This window comes from Carettochelys insculpta, chromosome 19 (assembly GCF_033958435.1).
Source record: "Carettochelys insculpta isolate YL-2023 chromosome 19, ASM3395843v1, whole genome shotgun sequence".
NCBI classification, from domain to species: domain Eukaryota; kingdom Metazoa; phylum Chordata; order Testudines; family Carettochelyidae; genus Carettochelys; species Carettochelys insculpta.
Window position 1 is genome coordinate 23,141,052 of NC_134155.1, and position 20,831 is coordinate 23,161,882.

Here is a 20,831-nt window from a genome sequence, read left to right on the forward strand (position 1 = left end):
ATCCACTTGGCAAATGAGAAGCTCTCTGGGGAGTCTGGAGTCAAAGCAGTCTGCCAGCGTCTGCCCCGAGCCAGGCGGGAGAGCAGGGGGCAGCGCCTGTGCAGAAGGGGCAACTGCAGTGGCTGGTGTCTGTCCCACTCACAACCTCCCAGGCACCGGAGCCCTCCATCCTCACAGCCTGGGGCCTGCTGGGGGAGCCCAGCAGCTCTCTGGGGAGGGAGGTGGAGCCGTCTCCCCGGTTCCTCCAGCCACTGCGTCAGAGGGATCTCCAGGAAACCCTGCAAGCCCAGCCAGCCGCCCCAGGGACAGACTCCAGAGGCCAGGGACTGACTGACTGCCTCCATACCAGGGGCCTGGGACTTGCCCATGGGCTTCGCTTCCAGTGTCTTTAGCCAGCTGCTCCCCTCGGCTTCAGGGGAGCTGGGGTCAGTCCAGATTCACCCCCTTTGTCCCTGCCCGTCCTGCCCCTGCTGAGTCCCTGCCGTCCCACTCAGGCCTGGCGTAAGCACCCCCAGCCAGTGGCCTTTTGCGGAGGCTGGAGCCCCATCCTATTCCAGCCCAGCCCAGCCACCCAATGCTCTCCAGATCCTAGCGATGCTGGCGGCCCTGGGGGCAAGGCACATACCACGCCCTCATGGGCGCCTGGCCTGCATGGTGCACCGGGCAGATGGCAGCCTCTCCCCTCGGCTCTGCAGTCTGTGTAATAGGGGCAGAGGAATTAAGAGGGGCAGAAATGCCGGGACTGGTTCTGAGGCTACTTACCCCAGTTCTATGATTGCTGACGGGGATTTACCCAGGGTCCAGGGAGAGCAGCAGCCGGGCCCAGGAGCTGCTCCTCCCAGGCAGGGTCTAAGCTAAACTCCTAGGCTGAGGCAGCCGGGCTGCCCAAGGGCATGAGAAATCCACAGCCCTGAGCTCCGGAGTTAAGCCGACCTCGCGCCGGGTGTAGACAGCCCTGGGATGAGGGACGGGTTCTTACCTAGCTGCCACCTTCGGGGAGGGGCATTGCTTACACCGAGGGGCGGGAGCCACTCCGAAGCGCTGCAGCGGTGTGGGTGCAGAGTGGCCAAGCCCCGTTACTCCAGTTTGAATCTGCAGTGAGGGGCGAGGCGTTACTTCACACCCCGGCCTGGCCCAGAGCTCAGAATGGGGCCCATTGTGTTGGCAGCGGAGGCTCGGCTCAGGCTGCGGAGGCGGGAGTGCCCCTTGCCCCCCCGGGGCTGGGCGGGTGGTTTGGAAGTGCAGAGAGGAGCTGGTTGGTGCTCGACACAGGAAAGGCGGTGGGGGGGGAGAGACCAGCTGGAGCAAAGCAGGACCCCCTTCGTATCCAGGGCATGTGAGTGTGATGCTGGCCTGCACACTTCAGGGTGAGCCAGGCTCCTACCTCCCCACACTGCGGCTGGCCCAGGCACACAGGACAGCTCCCTCCAGCGACGCCTTCCTGAGCGCCCGTCCCCTGGCACTGCCCAGCCTCCGGCGCACGCATGCGGCACAAATGCTCCCCAAGAAACTGGCCGGACCTGTTAGCTGTCAGCTCCTGGAGGAGACAAGAGGAATGCAGGTGTCCAGGGGAGGGGCGGGTGCAGGCGGGACCCACGGAGGCCAGGACGCAGGCAGAGTTCTGCCACCTCCCCACACTGCTGCGCCAGCCTCCCAGCCACTGAGAGCTGCTGTCATGAGCTTCCCACTGGCGCTGCTACTGCTGGCCACGGCCTCCTGCAGGAGCGGCAAAGCAGGTGAGTTGGTGGGGAGGGCGGTGGAGGGGATCTCCAAGAGGATTCAGGCTCCTGGGCCCATGGAGCTGGGAATGCCCGGTGGCCGGGCAGCGCTCCATTCACCCTGGGTGGTGCATGAGCCCTGCCAGTGAGCAGCTCTTGCCCAGGGCAGCACCGCGGGAGTCAGGCGAGGAGCCACCAGGGACAGGCGCGAGGGGCTTGGAGGGCGTTTGCTCAGCGGCACCGGGTGCCCAGCTGCAGGGGCCAGGCTGTTAGCAGCTGTGTCTGCAGAGCTGCACCAGGCCAAGGGCTGTGTGGCCTGGCTCCGGGTGAGACAGGCCTTGTTGGAGCCACGCTGGGAAATCCCAGCAAGGGCCGCAGTGGGGGTCGTTACAGAATACGCTGCTAGTGTGAGCACAGGGAGCAGAACTGAGTCTCCAGTGCGTCAGGCACCCGGGGATCTTCTCTGCAGACCTGTGCGCAGCTCACAGTTCCGCCCAGCAGCAGCAAGTCGCTGCTGGGCTGGGGAGGTGGGCTGGGAGGTTCTGCAGGGGCCAAGCATGTCTAGTGACCACAGGTCCTGCTTCTACACAGCACTCAGGGCTTTTACGCAGCACCTCTTACCGCCTCGCCCTCCCCAGTTTTTCACACCTCCTACCTAATCAGTGACAATAAAGTCACAACCTGCAGCTCTGGTCAGGGCCAAAACTCGGTGATGACGCTCCTTGCATGCCCAGAGGTGGCTGATTCTGCAACTTGCTCTGCTGCTGGGGGTGTGCGCATCCCCCAAGGTCCCCCCCATCAGCAGTGAGCTGCCAGGTGCTGTACAACCAGCAGACAAATGTTTACAATCAAAGGCACTGAGCTGGCTCGACTGGTCCCTTGCATCTCGTCAGGACTATTGGCCCGGGTGGAGTCATGGGGGGTTCTTCCCGCTGGAAAGGCGTCAGTCTCCCCTTCGTTCCTCCCGCTGCAGTTAGCCCGGGAAGCAACACCACTATGTAATGGGGTCGGGCTGGCCCAAGCTCCCCCAACAAGGCAAACAAGGCAGTTGCTGTGGGCCCCACCCCTCAACTGACTGTAGCATCCACCAGCGGGGCCCTGCTGTCAGAAAGCTGCCTTGGGCCTTGCCAACCCACTGGGTGGGCTCTGCCCGCACACCAAACTTCATCCACAAGTGGGGTCCTGTTCCCAATAGAATGGCCATGATTTAATTTGGCTTCAGCATGAATGGCCCAATGGCATGAATACGGAGGGGCCATGGTTTCAGGCTGGCACCAAATTCAGGCCAGGGCAATGCATGCAAGTTGCACCAAGGTCACAAAATTAGTTACCAAATGAAGCTGCCTCTGGAACCATTTCTCTACATCACCCGTAGGAGGCATGGCTGTGTTTTAATTCAGCTGCTGTAGATGTTGTTTGAGTGTGGTCCAGGCCTTATGTAGACAGCAATGCACCACGGCAGGGTTGGGTCACAGCTGGACGGTTTTCTTTGCAGCAGGAAGGCCTGGAGATTTTGTTTTTTTAATTTTACACTGGGGAGCACAAATGGCAGCCCCAGCACGGGAACCCGAATAGTAGCACCGCCTTGCTCTCAGCTAGCACTTTGCAGCCCCAGGAGCGCTTTACAGCGGAGGTTAGCGTCTGCATTTCCATTTTGCAGATAGGGAAACTGAGCCCAGAGAAGTAAAGTGACTTGACCAATGTCACCCAGCAGGTCTGTGTCAGAGCTGTGAATAGAGTTCAGCCCCAGTGCGCTAGTCACTGGGCAACAGTCTCTCCCACTTGCTCTCTCGGTTCAGCATCAGTGGCCTGCATTTCTTGGCTCAGGGTTTGCGTCTGCATTGCTGCAGCTGCAGTTCTGTCCCCCACCCCCCCAGTGACCTGCCAGCTCCAAGATGTGCCACGTCCACTCCTACTCACATGTTCTCGCCTTGGCTCTCTGCAGTGCTCATCAACTACAAGCCTGTGCTCACTGCTTGGGAGTTGGATGGGAAGATCACCACGTCCACCTTTGTGCTGGCGCAGCCCCGTTGCGTCTTCAACAGCACCGTTAGTGACACCGATGAGATCTGGCTGGTGGTTGCCCTCAGTAACGGTACGTGTCGCTCCGGGGCACAGGGTGCGCTTTGCTGGGCTGAGGGCTCTGTGATGGCTGGGCTACTGGCCTGGCCCTGGGCACTTCCTATGGCGTGTGCACTGGGCGTCGTGAGCTTAGAGCCCCCGACTCTGCCGAGGCGCTGGGACACCTGGCGTTGCCCTGCAGCCCTGCCGGGCTGGGGTGGGCAGGCATAAGAAACTGGCTGAGCCCTTCTCGGCTAAGGACCCTGCCTGCGCTGCTGCCAGTGCCGCCGTGTGAGACAGGGATGTCACTGCAGCCCGCAGGGGAAGGCATGTGGCAGCCTGCAGGGAAGCAGCAGGTCCAGACAGAACCACTGGGTTCGGGTATGTGCCCAAGGAGCTTCCTGCAGAGCAGATTGCTTTGCGCCTGCACTGCAGAGACGAATCAGCCCTTCTCCCAGGGCAGACTGCCTTGAGCCAAGTGGGGGCAGCCACCGGTCTGGCTGCTGGAAGGAGAGCTCCTTTCGGCCTCAAACCACTTGGCAAAGGCCCCAGGGCTCTGCCCAGGCTGGAGCAGATCTGTATGTTGGAGCCATTCCCTAAAGCTTGCAACCCTCCCCGGCCCCAGGGGGTCAGCCTTCGGAACAACCCAGCCGAGAGGGGAGATCCTAGCATGCCCTCAGCACCTGAGCTTCCTTGAACCCGCTCTCCCGGCTGAGCAGGGCTAGAGCCAGAAGCTGCAGAACAGGCACTTCCCTGTGCAGCAGTATGGAGCTGGGAGAGCAAGAGAGAGAGGTCTCCGGCTGTCACATTCCCTACAGGGCTGGTGAGGGTGCCAGGCTCACAGCTGGATGGCTCCAGGGGTTAGAAGATGGAGGCTTTTGCCTCAAACAGGCTGGCCCAGGTCCAGCCCGAGTGGGCTGTGGCTGGAAGGCCTACCAGCTGGCTGGATGCTGTGGCCTGTTGAAGCGTGCTTGGGGATGTCTACCCAACGTGGAGGGAGGGAGGGAAGGAAGATGTCCAGTGGCCACTGGGGATGGACGAGGATCTGGTAGAGTGACGGTGCCCAAGCCAGAGCTGGGTGCATCAGCATTTTAGACTAACTAGAAAAGAGCAACCAGGAGCCTTGGAAGCCAGGAGGGAGCTCGGATCTCACAACCAACACAGCGCGGGGCAGCTCAGGGAGCCAGCCAGGCAGGGAATGGGGATCCCACGAGCTGGAGGAGGGACCGTAGGAAAGGAGCCCTGCTTGAGCTGTCTCCTTTCCCTAACGCTGGAGAGAGGTCATCAGTGCTGGTGGATTCACCCTCCTCTTGCTCACCTGGGTGTAGCTCCACTCTGACTCCACGGAAGTGGATGGGTTTGATTCTTTCCCCTGGGGTAAACCAGGAGTAATTCCAGTAGCATCACCTCAGTGGGTCTGTTTTGTCCCTACCCTGTGTAAATCAGGGTAAGCCCCTTGCAGTCAGTGGTGTTACCATGGTGTAAAGTCCAGGGGTTCACTCGCTTTTCATGTTGTCCCTGCAGCGACATCGAGTTTCATCAACCCCACCTCCCTGCAGAGTCTCCCCGCCTACCAGCAGTTCCCGCAGAGCCCCCATTACATGACCATGGGCACCTCCGCCTTAAACTACCCCTGCGAAAGCAGCTCAGGCCAGATCACAGTGCTGCGTGTCGGGAACGAAACCGGGTGTGTTTTGGACTCAGGGAGACCAGATTGCAACGGCCCCCTGCCTGGCCCAGGGCCCTACAGGTGAGAGGCAACGCCTGGGAGAGCAGGTGGAGATCTAGCTACACTTCATCCTGTCTCAGAGCCAGGAGATGGCCTCTGTGCGGCCCCTTGAGATCCCTTCCAGCCCTACGTTTCTATGGTCTGTCGTTGGCACTGGAGTAAAATCCCATGCATTGGTTCCAGCAAGGTAGTGGACCCCTGGGCAAAGAGCCGGCCCAGAGCCCGTCTGTTTAATCAGAGCTGTTCGGAGGGCGTACATCATGCCTAAATCTCATACTGTCATGCGTGCCGGCGCCTGGTGTGTTCCATAGCTACCTCCCAGCTGCCTCTCCTTGTCCCCAGAGTCAGGTGAGCCCCGTGGGGGCCAGGACAGAGCTGGTGCAAAGTGGGGTAATAGCAAGAGTGACCCCAGTTTGCCCCAGCTAAGCTCAGCCCCGGTGCCACTCTTCCCATCTCTTGATTATGTGTGAGGCCTAGAAATTGCCTTTGTAGCCTGCACTAGCGACATGAGCTCTCTCTTCCCTCTCCCCATCTGCTTCCTGTGCCCCCAACTTACCGTGAGCCCCCAGCCTGTGCGTTTCCATGGCCTCCACCCTCTTCTCTTCCCAGGGTCTAAACAACGAGAAGTCCTGTGACACCTCATAGACTAATAACAGAGAGGGGGCCGTGCTAGTCTATACACTATCAAAACAAAAAGCAGTCAAGTAGCACTTTAAAGACTAGCAAAATAGTTTCTTAGGTGAGCTTTCGTGGTGGGTCTGTCCCAGGAAAGCTCACCTAATAAACTATTTTGCTAGTCTTTCAAGTGCTACTTGACTGCTTTTTGTTCTTCTAGACTAACTGATTTATTGGAGCATCAGCTTTTGTGGGCAAAGACCCACTTTGTCAGAGGCCTCTGATGAAGCAGATCAGAGCCCATGAATGCTAACGCTCCAATAAATCAGTTCGTCTATAAGGTGCCACAGGACTTCTCGTTGTTTTTGTGGATCCAGACTAACATGGCTACCCTTCTGATACTCTTTCCCAGGGTAAAATTCCTTGCGATGAGTCTGGCAACTGGGCCCAAGGTGGAGACAGAATGGTCAGACCTGATCGTGCTGAGAACAGGTAACTCACCATGCAGCTCAGCCCCTAGAAAACACGTGTGCTGGGACAGGAGAGGGCCATGCCACCGTGCCTGCCCGAGGCCAAGAAGGTGAACATGAGAATGGCAACACTAGGTCAGACCAAACCTTCACCTAGCTCAGTGTCCTGTCTTTCGGCAGGGGCCAATGCCAGGTGCCCCAGAGAGTGACCAGAACAGGGAATCATCAGGTTCACCAAGTTCAACATCAGTGTCGTCAAGAAAGATGTGGATGAATTGGAGAGGGTCTAGAGAAGAGCAACAAGAAGGATGAAAGGTCTAGAGACATGAGCTCTGAGGGAAGACTGAAAAAACAGGACTTGTTCAGTTCAGAAAAGAGAAGACTTAGAGGAGACATGATACTGGTTTTCAAGTACCTAAAAGTGTGTTACAAGCAGGAGGGAGAAAAATTGTTCTCCTTGGCCTCTGAGGATAGCACAAGGAGCAACGGGCTTAAACTTTCCAGAAGATCTAGACAAGTTACTGTTCCCTTGTATTCAGCACTGGTGAGGCCACATCTGTAGTACTGTGTCCACTTCTGGGCCCCCCAGTACAGAAAGGATGTGGACGCATTGAAGCAGGTTCAGCAGAGGGCAACGAAAATGACTAGGGGGCTGGAGCACATGACCTATGAGGAGAAGCTGAGGGATTTGGGCTTGTTTAGTTTGCAGGAGAAAAGACTGAGGGGTGATTTGAGAGCAGCCTTCAACTTCCTGAAGGGGAGCTCTAAGGAGGATGGAGAGAGGCTGTTCTCAGTGGTGACAGATGGAAGAACAAGGAGAATGGTCTGACGTTACAGAGCGGCTGGTGTGGGTTGGATATTAGGAAAAACTATTTCACCAGAAGTGTTTGTAAGTCCTGGTTTGACAAAGCCCTGGATGGGATGATTTAGTTGGGGTTACTCCTGCTTTGGGCAGGGGGCTGGACTAGATGACCTCCTGAGGTCCCTTCCAGCCTTAGGGTTCTATGAAACTGCAGCAAGGGAGGTTTAGGTTGGACATTAGGTAAAACTTTCTAACTGTCAGGGTGGTCGAACGCTGGAATAAATTGCCCAGGGAGGTTGTGGAATCTCCATCACTGGAGATATTTAAGAGCAGGTTACATAAATAGCTGTCAGGGCTGATCTAGATGGTGTTTAGTCCTGTTGTGAGGGCAGGGGACTAAACTTGATGACTTCTCAAGGTCTCTTCCAGTTCTCGTGTTCTGTAAGTCTCAGTGACCCCCTCTTCTGTCTCCCATTCCCAGCCCCTGACCCACAGAGGCCAGGACGCCATTTCTGCCCATCCTGGCTAATACCCATCACTGGACCTACCTCCACAAACGTAACGGCGCTTTGGGCCTGGAAATCAGCCATGCCATAGAGGGCTTGCAGGAAGTGGGTGGCTTGGGAGAGCTGTGGGGGTGGGGAGTTGTCAGGCACAGGTTAGAATGGTGGCTGAGCATGCAGTGCTCTAGATGGGCACACACAAGAACCAGGTTCAGTTCCCAGCTCTGCTACAGGCTCCACATGTGACCTTGGGGCTATCACTCAGCCTCCCGGCCCAGGCCCCAACTCTAGCGTGGGGCTAATCGCCCTGCCCTGCTGCACAGGGTGCCTTGAGTGTTGGGCTCGGGTACGGCTGTGAAAGAGACACTCTAAATGGACAGAGCAGGACATGTCTGTGGCCCTCTCTGCCATCTGTATGGCCATGGCCCGGTCACTAAAGCCGCTTTTGTCTGGTACTTGTCACCCACAGGTACCAAAGCCCTGCACAAAGGAAGTCAGTGTCATTGCCCTTATTCTACACCTGGGGACACTGAGGCACGGGGCAGCACCATGACTTGCCTGGGGTGCCCCAGCAGGTCAGTGACAGAGCTGGAACTAGAATGCGCCAGAGTCCTAGTGCTGTGCTTTACCCACTAGGCTACACTGCCTCCCTCTTCACAAGCCGCTGTTGACCCCCGCTAACGTGCGGGGGAGTTGCAGGTGCTCAGGGGCTCTCTCGCCTGCCCAGGGATCCCAGTCAGGGCTGGCTATGACTCTGTCCCCACTCTTCCAGGGAAGGACCGAGCTGTCATCGATACCTGGCCTAGAAGGCGCAGCGCCGGTATGATCGTCATCACCACCATCCTCTCCATCCTCCTGGCCACCCTGCTGGCCTGCTTCCTTGGCGCACTGCTCCGTGGCTGGTGAGCTGGCAGCTTGGGGTCGGCTAGGCAGGCCCGGCCTCTGAGCTGAACCACGCGAGCTGTCCCCTCCCATCTCTCCACCTCACCCCAGCCTTATCCTACGCTCCCGTCGCAGGGGAAGGTCGCCCATGTGCCCCCCCTGCTGGAAGCCTCCCTGTTGTGTATGCAGGAACTAGGGGTGTTGGGTACTCCCTGGCCTGTGGGAGAACTAGCAACTCCAATGTGCGGTGTCTGCCATCAGCACCGTCATTATGAACTTGTTCCCACTCCCCTGCTCCTCAGGCCAGGCAGCTGAATGCTGGTACCTGAACAGGTGAGCTGCTGCAGAACACGGGACATACTGCACTTGCCAGTCCCTGGGCTTCCCTGGACTTGGTTCATCAGGCAGCGCCTTGTTCCTTGGGCTTTCCAGTTCTCTCTCCTGGGGTCACAGCGCGATTGAAGCTTGAGTGCCTTCACCTGAGCCTGGTTTGGGTACCAGAGCAGTGAGGGCTGGATGCAGGCTAGTCCTGCCAGGAATTGCCTGGGCTTCCCACCAGGTTTGCACAGCCTACGCAGAACCTCCCGCTGCTACGGCATCTATTCTCTCAAGCTAACTACGTTAAAGCCGGCTGGGGTAATTCTCCCCTGGGACTGCAGGGTGGACACATCCTGGAGGGATGATGAATCTGCTGGGGCTGTGCAGCCAGCGCGGGCCTAGTCTCAGCCCTCCTGGCTCTGCTCCCACTGCTCAGGGCTGCGTGGCGGGGCAGGGATGGGATGGTAAAGCACGGTGCTGTCGTGAAGAGTCAAACCTGGCCTGAGCTCACTGTAAGGGAGGCCTGTGACAGTCCTGCCAGTGCAGTTTGTTGAGCGAGAATTGGGGATTCGTTTGGAAAAGAGGGGACTGAGAAGGGACGTGGTAACAGCTCTCAAGAGGAAACAAAGAGGAGGGAGAAAACCGATTCTCCTTCACCTCTGAGGACAGGACAGGGGACAAAGGGTGTAATGTGCAGCGGGGGAGGAGTCGGTGGGACATCAAGAGAACAGCGTAACTGTCAGGGTGGTTAAGCACCAGAAGAAATTGCTGAGGGAATCTCCAGCGTGGGACATTTCTAAGAGCAGGTTAGATGGACACCTGTCAGGGAGGGGCTGGATGATGCTTGGTCCTGCTCTGAGCGCAGGGATTGGACTTGATGACCTCTCAAGGGTCCTCCCTGTGGTACCTGGAAGGGTGGGGCTGGGGGGTGAGACACTGCCTTGTCCTGAGCTGCTCACAGCAGCAGTGGGCAGAGCTCTCACTGTCTCTGGCCCCAGGGGGCAGACTCACCCCACCTGGCTTGCTGGGGAGCCCCCTGCTCTGCTCTGATCTGCCGCCCGCCTTTCCTCCGCAGCTCAGGCAGTGCTGAGAGCGCTGAGATAATTGGCCAGCAGGAGCCAGTGACGGTGAAGCGCTACAACACCCACCACATCTACGACCAGCCTGCCTTCCAGCACTGAGCTGCCCCTCCAGCCAGACAGCCGCCCCACCGTCCGGGAGCACCGCAACTGGCTTCCCGAGCAGCCTGGGGGTGTCATGAGCAGCTCTGGGACAGGAGGGGCCCCAGCCTGGCTGGAACTCCCACACCTCACCAGCACCTCTGGGGAGTGAACGCAGTGCTGGGAGCCCCGGCCCCTGCTGCCAGGCTGTTTCCACCCTCTGCTGCCCCAGCCCATCCCCTGCCCCAGAGAAGTCTCCAAGCCAAGCCCAAGAGGCTCCCAAGCAGCAGCTCAGCACTGGGTCTCCTCCCAGCTCTGATCTGACAGGGGCCTCTGTCTTCCTGGCTCAGAGTCTCCTGCTTTGCTGGCCCCTGCAACATGGTGACAGTCCCAGGGAATGGGTTATCCCGTCTGCTCGAGCATGCCAGGGCCGTGGGGATTCCTCATGGGCCACAGCGCTGCAGAACCACACCCGGTCAGATCCTTCCTGGCTGGCAGGCACAGGAACAGGGAGGTTGTCCTGGCATGCTGGGACTGGCCCCGCGCTTTAACCTCCCAGCCTGACTGCTCCATGCACCGACAGGCCAGTCTCCCTCCCCGTAGCCTAGACCCACCGGCTGCGGATCCCACCCCTTCCCAAGCCTGCAAGGTGCATGCCAAAGACTCAGCCCTGTTTTGAGAACCCACTGACCTGGGGCCAGGCTCTTCCTTGGCGGGCTGCACCTGGACACAGGCTGGCAGAGCCTCCAAGGGCCTCTCAGGCTGCAGAGAGCTGAGCCGCCAGGCCTGGTGCCCAGGCCTAGAATGCCAACCCCTCAACTGCTGCCCATGTCTGCAGCCAGCAGGCCACGCTCCCTGCCTCTCTGGGGCTTCGACCTTCTGCCTCCCGCGCAGCGGGGCTCTGGGACAGCTGCACCATCCGCCACTCGGCCACCGCAGGGGCTGGTGACGGGACTGACGTGCACTTACCTACAGGAGCCGGCCTGCCTGGCTGCAGTAAGCTGTGCGACCAGACGCAGGGGGAGTCCAGGCGAGGCTCCCCTGGCAGAACCCACTCCAGACCGACATGGAAATCCAGATGAGGGGTAATGGGAGCTCCTAAAGGCAAGCAGCCTTAATTCCCCCAGTAAGCATTAGCATTAAAGCAGGAAGCTGTCTGTCTCCCACCCTCCCGGCCCTCGCTGACCCCCTGGGAATACAGGAGAAGCCGCACTGGGTTACCGTGGGCTGATAATGGTTCCACCTGCCGCTTGTTGTCAGCGCCCTCGGCAAGGTGCCTCACCCCCCAGAAAGGGTCTGGAGGGTGGAGGTAGTTCAAGGAGCCTAAGGGAGTCAGCCACACAGCGGCACGCTTGGAATTTCAGTGGCTTTGGGGCCCCTCGTGTCGCTCTGCTTTTGGAAATCCCAGGCAGTGGGGCCAGGGAGACCGCAGCCAGGCCCCCCAGCCCCCCGTGCCCTGATGCTCTTTGACTGCTGCGCTTTCAAACGAACAATTAAAACCACTGGTACTGAGAGGAGTTCCACTGTGAGTCGTCGATCCCCGAGCGCCATCAGCCTCAGGCCACCTCAGAGCATGCCTGCTGCAGCCCCTTTCTGCCCAGCAGAGGCAGTCGCCACAATAGACCAGGCCAGGACTTAACGGGAGGGGCGGGGGGGTGGGCTGCAGCACACGAGTTAGCCCCCCGCCTCTGGCTGCTGAACTGACCTTGGAGCCTCAGAAAAGGTGCCCCAGCTGTACCCCAAGCGAACGCAGTACAGGGCATGGCACTTCTGCTGCAAGGCGGCTCAGGGCTCTCCAGGTGAGGGGAGGGCGCAGCACCCATGGAACACAAAGCTAAAAGTTTTTGTTTGAACCAAGCCCCCAGACCGGCGCTCTGCCTCTGTGATGGTGTTACTCCTGTTCTGCAGGTGTTGAGAACCAGCTGCTCCCCCCGGGCTAGCCTGCCCAGAGCAGGTCATGGTCTAGATGGTGCCTGGTCCTGCCTTGAGGGCAGGGGATTGGACTCGACGACCTCTCAAGGTCCCTTCCTGTTCTAGGATTCTCTGAGCCTAGGGGAATACGCGCTCAGACACTTAAAGCTCCTGGTTTCGATTCTCCACATGATGCCCTGCCCCAGGGAGTCATTTAAGTGCTGACTCTGAACTGGTGCGACACTTGACAGGCGCCTCCCTGGCTAGGAGGAGAAGACGTCTCAGTGGCAAGCAGCAGTGAGCCAAGTTTTGTAGGTGTAGGTTTCCAGGTGCTGCCTGTCAGGCAAGGAGTGGCAGCATTTCTGAGATGGGGTTTGGGTGCTTTGCCCTGCAAGGGAAGGTTACAGCTGTGGGTTTGACATCTGACTCATGGTGGAAACAATCTGTTCCTTTGAAGCAGAAAAGCTGCACCTTCTGGGCTCCTCCCAACGTTCCCTCCAGGGTAATTAAGATCAGCAGAGCTGGCCAAAGAGTCAGTGGGAAAATCGTAATCTGAAAACAGGGGCTTGGGGGGATCAAACAGGACTTTGGGGGAGAAACATTTCATGGCTGAGTCATTTGAATTTTTTCCCCAACATTTCAGCCCACACCTTAGTTATAAAAAGCACTACAGTGCTTTCCAAATCCTGTTTCTTTTTGCTCCCTCTCTCCTACAGTTTTCCAGCTGGCAAAACACGTGAACCAGTGTCAGCGGGCACTAACCGACTGTTACTCTTCCTCTGGTGAGAGGTAATAGAAGTTTGCCCACTTTCCTTCTCTGTCTCCCAGTTTGCCAGCTGGAAAACAATCCAGAGTACATTCCTCCTGTTTTCTCAAGGCTTTTCCCACCTTTTTCTAGCAGCTAACACGTTTCCATGGGGCCTTCCTTCAGCCCCGCTGTGCGTACATACTGTATTACAGAGCCTTCGGTTGCACGGTATTTTGTCCCACCAGGTGCATTTTTGGCCCCAGGGTGACCCTCCGCCAAATTTCAAGCCCCTTGAAGGTTCTAGAGAGTCTCTCTGAAGCTATTTCCAGACTTTTCCGCCATGGGAGAAAAAGGCTCTTGGAAAGGCTGGGCTGGTTTGTGCTGAACTTTTCTGACGACCAGTGGGACCGTTTTCAGCCCCGTGAGGGAAGTTTGGCAGTGTCATAAGGAACTGAACACCAGGGCTTATACTGGAGCTGACAGGCAGCTTGTGCACACGGCATCACTTCCACCTCTGCCTCGACAAGCTAAGGAGTGGAGAGGCGGCCGTTTTTAGTTAGGTGTACGGTGGCCCTCGTCTACTTCCGGAGGTAAATGGGAAGTATGTGAGGCATGTCCCTAGGCCTGCAGCTGTGCTTAGCTCTCCCTCCCTGGGGGCCTTGTGTGCTTGGATAAGGCCAGTATGCAGGGCTTCTCAGGTACAGACTCACCATTTGCCTTTCCAGCCTTCTGAGGAGCTATCCCTTCAGGCCACTAGATGGGAACGTTGTACAGGAGATGCTGGTGAGAGGTCAGCAGGGGCCTTATGCTCCAAGCTGTAGGAGTGGAAGAGGCTTACTACTTCCACTAGTGCTATGCCATAGTGGCTACTGTGCCTGTCTGTACGTGCTGGGTCACTGTGCAGGGAAATCAATCAATCACTTCCTCCCTCACCAGCAGATCCCTGTATCAGCAACCAACGGCAGAAAGTTACCAGCCCTGTGGCTCCAGGGCCAGGCTAGCTGGGACCCTGCAGTTTTCTGGGCCCCTTTGGAGGGAAGCCTGTGTGGACAGAGGGTGTGACAAGGTTTTCTGAGGCCCAAAGCCAAGTGACCAGGGGCACGCCACACGGCTGGAATGCTGCTGAAGGCCAGATGCCCTGGTGATGGACCATGTCACACCCATTCTCCGCTAGCATCCCAGTTCTCTTCCCCACTGAGGGCATCTCTGTCAGCCAGAGTCTCACCTGTCCACTCCTGGGGGCTCCAAGCTGAGCTCCTGGTGCGGCCAGTACTCCCTCAGCACTGATCCTGCCTTCCCATCCCACTGCAGGCCTGCTGCCCCTACCAGGGCCAGGCCAGTGTGCCACAGCCTGGCAAGCAAGAGGGGAGCTAAGCTCCCAGGCAGGTTGTCCAGCTCTGCCACATGCTGCTGGGGAGGGCCAGATTATACCAGCCTGGCTTATGTAGCCAGTCCCCACTGAGATGCAGGTGACAGCAAGGGCCTGTGAGCTGTCCCAGGCTGCCTGCACCCTGCCACTGACTGCTGCCCTGTTCTAGTCTTCCCTCTAGAAGGCAAATGTTGCAGGAGGGCTCACAGGCCAGCTCCAGATTTGCCCCAGAGCCCTGATTTCTTGGGGGTGGGGCGGGAATTCAGATAGGAGCCCCAGGGAAAGGTGGAGTGTGATTAAGAGCACTTAGCTCTCATACAGCGCTGTTCCACTACTCACGCTGCAGCCCTGCAAGCAGAGCTGAGACGCGTTCTCGGCTCTCTGGGCTGCCAGGCCAGGCCCTCTCCATCAGACCACGCTGCCTCTGTATGCAGCTGTCTATGCACTGGGGTAGGATAGAGCCCAATGACTCACGAGGGGCTTAGGAACAAGGGACCCGAAAGTCAACGCACTGAATGCAGCCACCTGAAGAAAGGCCCACACCCCTAATGCTGCTCTGCTGACAGCTGCAGTGACACCAGGCCTGTAATGCAGGGGAATGACAGAGAACCAGGTTCGGGAGCCCAGCTGGAGCCCAGCAATTAGCACTTTGTGGCTCTGCACAGCAGGGCTTTGGGGGGCTGCTGCTGCGCACTGGGAGCTCATCCCTGGAAGAATGTGCCCAGCAGTCCCATGGTGCACGCTTCTGGGGGACACATGTAGACTGCTAGTTTTCTAGAGGTTTGTTATACGATTATAGACTCTGAGTAGTGACAGAGAGGGAGCCGTCTTAGCCTGTATTCTACCAAACCATACCAGCAGTCCTGGAGCACGTTAAAGACTAACCAAATAATTTATTAGGGGATAAGCTTTCGTGGGAGAGACCCACTTCTCCAGATCAGAGACTTACCTGAACAGACTCAACATATCAAGCACAGACGTCCAAAAGTTGTTATCTTCTGATTTGCCAACCTTGATAACTTTTTGACCTCTGTGCTTTATCTATTAGGTCTGCTCTGGTAAGGCCGTGATCTGAAGAAGTGGGTCTGTCCCACAAAAGCTCATCGCCAGATATATTCTTTGGGTATTCTTTAACGTGCTCCAGGACTACTGGTTTGTTCTGATATTATAGACTCTTAAGACTGCTAGGTAACATATACGTTCTTTATTACTCTGTTCACTCTGAAATATGTTAAAATGTAACACACACTCTTTGTTCTTGCCATGCTGCAATTATATAAATGTGTGCCTGTGTGTGTGAGAATGAGAGAAAGAATGGATGTGAAAGGACCTTACACACACAGCTCATAGAACTGGAAGGGACCTCTGGGCAGAAACAAGCACCATCCTCTGCCTGTTTTTTTTTTTGTTTTTTTTTAAAGAAGGTTCACAGAAGATAACATCTAACAAGCAAAGTAGCCATATGAACAACAAGGTGAGTCCAATCCTGTTTTCCATTTTTTTTGAACACTAAACTACAACCAATTCTGCTAGAACTTCCCAGAGATTCGTTTGGTTTTTCAAAACACAATTCTAAACAATGTTTCTAAGAACACGGTGCGTAAACACAAGTTCCATGGCACTGACTTTCATTCACATATTTTCTCAAAACTTAGAAGCACAGAAAATGTTTAGTTCAAAAACAGAAGGAAATACCTGTTTCTGTGAATAATCCAGGGCTCCCTTAATTGAAGTCTTTCCTTTCTACAGCAGAGCTTAATCTTGTTTTCAAAGACTGATCCTCAGGATTCCACAAACAGAATTAGCATCTGGAAAAATGGGTTGCCAGTATAAAACTTGCAGGCTCCTCAATTCTGAGCTCTCCCAGTGAAACAATGTCTTTTCCGATTTTTCTTCCAAATCACATGGATTCAATATTTGTGGGTTATAGGCAGGCTTCTTTGCAGTTATGGAACGGTTCCTTTCAGCTGCAGAGGATTCTAGAACCAAACCCCACAATCAGCAATATTCAAACACTTGTCACAAATACTGTTTGACTAGATCTGCTTACAGCTGAGTTTATTCTCAGACACTCGTGGTTTACGACTTGTGGCTCTGAAAGAATTCTGTATTTATTCACTGTGCACAGAAAGAGTTGTGTCATGACTGGCCGGATATTCAAATATGGGACGGGGCTTCATGGAATTGTGAGCAACAAGAGGCAAGAGTTAATGGAAAGAATAAGCTCTGCCTCACGCTCTTGATGGATTTTGTAGGTAGAACTATAAAACTAGAGAATAAAAGTAGCATAATACATGTGATATGATTGGATTGCAGGGGCACATTTGCAATGTCTGTCCAAAACGTAGAAAAATAATTCAAACAGATTTGGATAAAAACAGCAGAGTAAAAACTAGCTGAAAGACTAGCGAGACAAGGTGGGTGAGGCTATATCATTTATTGGGCCCTCCGGTGAAAGACAGATGTTTTTGAGCTGAACAGAGCTCTCCTTTGGGTCTTGTTAAATGAGAACGTAGAGTTGGGGGAAGAAACCAATAGGCAGATGAAGTAATGAACACTGAACCAATTAATCCAGAATAAGGCGGTGGTTCTCACATTTTTAGGTTGGATTTTCTTTTGAGTGGGTTAAAGTTTCTTAGGTGGAACATCAACACTGAGGTAGGGCATGGATGAGCACCACCAGGATGAGCAAAAAGCCTTAGATAGAAATACACATTGTAAACAGTCCATAGGTGTGGAAGAAAAAAATCAGGGATGATTAACAAGGAGCAATGCTTACAATGTTTAATATGAAATCAAATAAAAGATAATGAGTGCTACTCTTGGAGTGCCTGTACTATCATCCTTCCTAACAATTCAAGCTAGCGAATACACCACCAACACACAGCTCAGCTTTAAGATGCTAAACAAATTTATGAGTCAATTAGAAACACTCCAAAAATTATGGGATGGAACATGAGGCTCCGGGCAATGGGCTGGGGATGTGGGGGTGCAGGAGTCAGGGCTGGGGTATATGAGGTGCCCAGGGTACAAGGTGGGAGTGTGTAGGGGGTGCAGAAGTCAGGGTTGGGGTGTGAGGGGCCCAGAGTGAGGAATCTAGTTCGTGAGGGGCTCGGGGCAAGGCACGAGGGTGGGAGGTGCAGCAGGCAGGACAGGGGGCTGGGAATGGGTGGAGCAGTCAAGTACTGTGTGTGTAGGGGGGGATCCGGGGAGGACTACCCTGGGGCCAGGTGATCTGTCCTGGGTGCTCTGGCTGGATCCAGACTAGGGCTGGGCTATCCACCAAAGGTGGGACCAGTAGAGCCACAGCTGCAGTGCCTCCCCCCAGTTCAGCCTGGCCACCTCCCAAATGGCCACCCCACCCCCACTAGGCCCAAGGACTCCTGCAGCCCCCTCTTCAAGGGCCCAACATCCCCACTCCGCCTCAACACAGTCCCCTGCCCAGCCCAAATACACCCCATCCATCCAAACTCCTCCCCACTTCCAGCCCCAAGATCAGCCCCCACCTCGGGGAGGAGCACATGGGACAGAGGGTGGGCAGAGGCTGAGAGAGAACATGGTGCCAAACATGAAGCTGCCCTGCCCAAGAGCAAAGAAGGAGCTGGTGGAGTTCTCCAGACGTATTTGGAAGACAGACAATCCAGATCATCTCAGCCACGATCAGACGATAAATGAAGGTTTCTGGTTTTATGATTCATCTAGTCACTTCACTGATACACCCCTCTACGTCTTGTCTGCCCATCTGTCCCTTCGAGTAGAAGCACCTGTGAGTGGAAGACTTGCTCATAACAAAGACTGGTGTCCCAAAAACCCCCAAACCAAAAAACACCAACCGACTTCTGAGCTCAAGTCCAAATACTGAAGTCAGGGTGGATAAAAATCAATTATTCAAATTAAAAAAAAATTTTACAAAGGATTTTTTAAATGGATTTTGATTTTCAAAACCAGTACAACACTAAATTTCTTCATTTAAAAACAATTAAACCTCATTGCAAACATGCTACATCTACACTTAGTCTCATAAAAATGAATTAATGGCCCTAGTCTGACCAGCCTAATTACCAGCTCTAGCTCCTTGGAAGTTCTGGTCTTTCAATTTGTGTTTCTCAGCAATTAAAACTAACGTGCAGAGAGAGACATGGGCTGGATAGATTGTTTTTGTTCTGTGTTTATGTGGTGGTGGACCTAAGCCAAAGCACAGTAGAGGAGTGTACTTACGACACTGTCTAAAGACAGAGACAAGATATATCAGAGGACAGAGGCAGCACAGAGAGGAAGAATGGACTGGGCTGGACAGAAAGGCCACGTCTACACTGCCCCTCTTTTCAGAAGGGGTATGTAAATACGGCAGTTCAAAAATGCTAACGAAGCATTTATATGAATATTCAGTGCCTTATTTGCATAACAGCAGCCACGTGGAGCATTGAATGTGCTGCTTTTGAAATGTAAAATAGTCATGTAGATGGGGTTTCCTTGGAAAGGAAGTCCCATTTTCGAAAGTGCCCTTCTTCCTAAGTTTTTTGGTAATGAGTATTATGTACTACAAATTGAACTTCTCTAGTCCAGCAAACTCTCATCCGGTAACAGTCATAATCCGGCATGATCTTAATTAGCTGGACAGCCACTTATCAAGGGTGTGCTGAGGTTTCCCGTGGTCCCATAAAGTTTGTTCCCAGCTACCAGTCCTAGCTCTCAATGTTCTGTGCTGTTATTTAGCTGTAATTTACCCCTAGATGTCTTCTAAGAGCCCAGCAAGCAGTGGAAGTGCTGATAATCTGCTAGACCTTCTCTCATTCAGCAACAGTCAGGTCCCAAGAACGCCAGACTAGAGAGGTTCAATTTGTATTTCCTAAATTAATGAAACAAATCAAGGTATCTAAAAAAATTACACAATCTGATGCTGTCAAATGTTGTACTGAGTCGTAAATTAACAGGTTTTAGTGATCAGATTTGCACCGTTGTTTCAGAAATGTGAGCATCGCTGAGAAACCCGATTTCAAACACTGAATTTTTTCTTGGCAATTTAAATCATTTTAATATAAATCAGTCGATCCTGACTGCAGCTAGGGCACACATCCAACTCAGGAGCAGAATATTTCTCACCTATACAGCAAGAGACCAACCTCAGATTCTGGAATTCCCCCCAAATCCTACTTCGGTTAAAGCATGCATCATTAATGCACCGCAGCTAGGGAGAGCCATTCCCAACACTGCCAAGCCACATCCCTCCTGCCAATGCAAGCCTGCTGACTGTCTTCAGCCACAATGCTGAGATGCGCAGCCTTCTTGGGAGGCCTGCCATTCTGCTTAAGATGAACAGTAAGATTACCCACCATCTCAAAATCATGAAGCAGAAACTCAGATCAACCCTCCAAAGCAATCTGCTCTTATAAGGTTGGCTACAAAGAGCTTGCTCTGCAACTTGCCCTTGATGTAGTGGTCGGCAGGAGATGGGGACGTGGTAAAGGGAAGAATGAGCCACTGAAGCTGTTCTTGTCGCCAGTCTCGGGATTTCATAATCCACTGATCTGCCCATTGAGAACACACCTTTCCTCGGGTGCCCAGAAATTAGCATTGAGCATTACCTTACTGCCACCTTCCACTACAAACACTCCTATCTTAGGTTCTTCCTCCACAGTTTTCAGGCCGAGGAGAGACATTATGTTCCAGGTTTGTGGTTGCCAGTCAATGGCTCAGTGAATTGCTTGTGCCCCAGCAAGACACGATCTGATGCAAGACAGACCTGTCTCAAACCCCCACGCTGCTCCTGACAGTTTGTTACCTTCAGTTCTGGTCCCACAGGAGAAGTGCAGACAGGAGCAAACATGCGGCTGTACATTTCCTTCTCTTTACCCATATAGTCCCTGTAACAGCTGCAAAATAGAGAACATTGTTACAAGCCTGCTACTTCTACACCTAAACCAATACACACACTGATACAGAAATAAGAGTTGGTCTAACAGGGCTGTACCCTGTCACAGGTGTAAAAGGCTCAGTGCAGATGGGCTTATCACCTTTCCAGCTGCACTAAAAACTTCATTTTTGATCCCATCCAAAATGGAAGTAAGTTCCAGAGTTGGAAGTGTCCAAGGCCAACTCTCTTTTGAGCCATAACTTCCGCCACATGAAATAACCTATTACACCCCAGACACTCAAATATCATCATAAGAAACAAGTTTATTCTTTCCCTTTTGGAACCATGAGTAAAACAGGGAGGAGACATTAAGGAGGCACAGAACGTTCAAACATTGTATTATAAGATAAAATTCTGAAGTAGGCCGTGATATCTGCTAAGAACCACTGTTCTAAAATGGAGCCTGGTAAGCCCCGTACCCCAGCCATCTGGAGAGGGCTTCCCAGCTGGTGTAAATAGCTCCCTAGGCAGTCACATTCCAGGAAGGGATCCTGCGGGGAGGGGAATTGGACTACAGTTAGAGGGTGACTGACATGATTCTTCCTCTACCTTCTGCTTTGATCCTGCATTGCCTGCTTGCTTTGGTTCTAGTAACAGAGAGGGAGCCGTGCTAGTCTATATACTATCAGAA

At 54.4% G+C, this 20,831-nt stretch overlaps 2 protein-coding genes across 2 annotated transcripts in view; one reads left to right on the forward strand and one right to left on the reverse strand.

The window, feature by feature from the left end:
• Positions 1-1,511: 1,511 nt before the first annotated feature.
• LOC142023196 (uroplakin-3b-like) lies at positions 1,512-11,769 on the forward strand. The gene is made up of 6 exons (XM_075013917.1): positions 1,512-1,736; positions 3,664-3,813; positions 5,304-5,529; positions 6,536-6,615; positions 8,671-8,800; positions 10,174-11,769. Exons 1-6 carry the CDS (start codon positions 1,556-1,558, stop codon positions 10,277-10,279), a joined length of 873 nt encoding a protein of 290 aa, XP_074870018.1. The 5' UTR covers positions 1,512-1,555; the 3' UTR covers positions 10,280-11,769.
• A 3,966-nt stretch (positions 11,770-15,735) lies between these two features.
• The window catches only part of FKBP6 (FKBP prolyl isomerase family member 6 (inactive)), a 52,092-nt gene continuing 46,996 nt past the window's right edge, over positions 15,736-20,831 (reverse strand). Inside the window, exons 7-8 of the mRNA XM_075013693.1 lie at positions 20,069-20,159; positions 15,736-16,265 (exon numbers count right to left, since the gene is read on the reverse strand). Of these exons, the coding sequence (XP_074869794.1) occupies positions 16,233-16,265; positions 20,069-20,159 (124 nt within the window). The 3' untranslated portion in view covers positions 15,736-16,232. The remainder of the gene's footprint in view (positions 16,266-20,068; positions 20,160-20,831) is intronic.

Bases quoted from the DNA above. Each gene is read 5' to 3' on its own strand.
- LOC142023196 (XM_075013917.1), top strand. From the start codon at position 1,556: ATGCAGGTGTCCAGGGGAGGGGCGGGTGCAGGCGGGACCCACGGAGGC. The intron at 5,530-6,535 runs GTGAGAGGCAAC...ACTCTTTCCCAG, and splicing joins CCTGGCCCAGGGCCCTACAG to GGTAAAATTCCTTGCGATGA. The intron at 8,801-10,173 runs GTGAGCTGGCAG...TTTCCTCCGCAG, and splicing joins GGCGCACTGCTCCGTGGCTG to CTCAGGCAGTGCTGAGAGCG.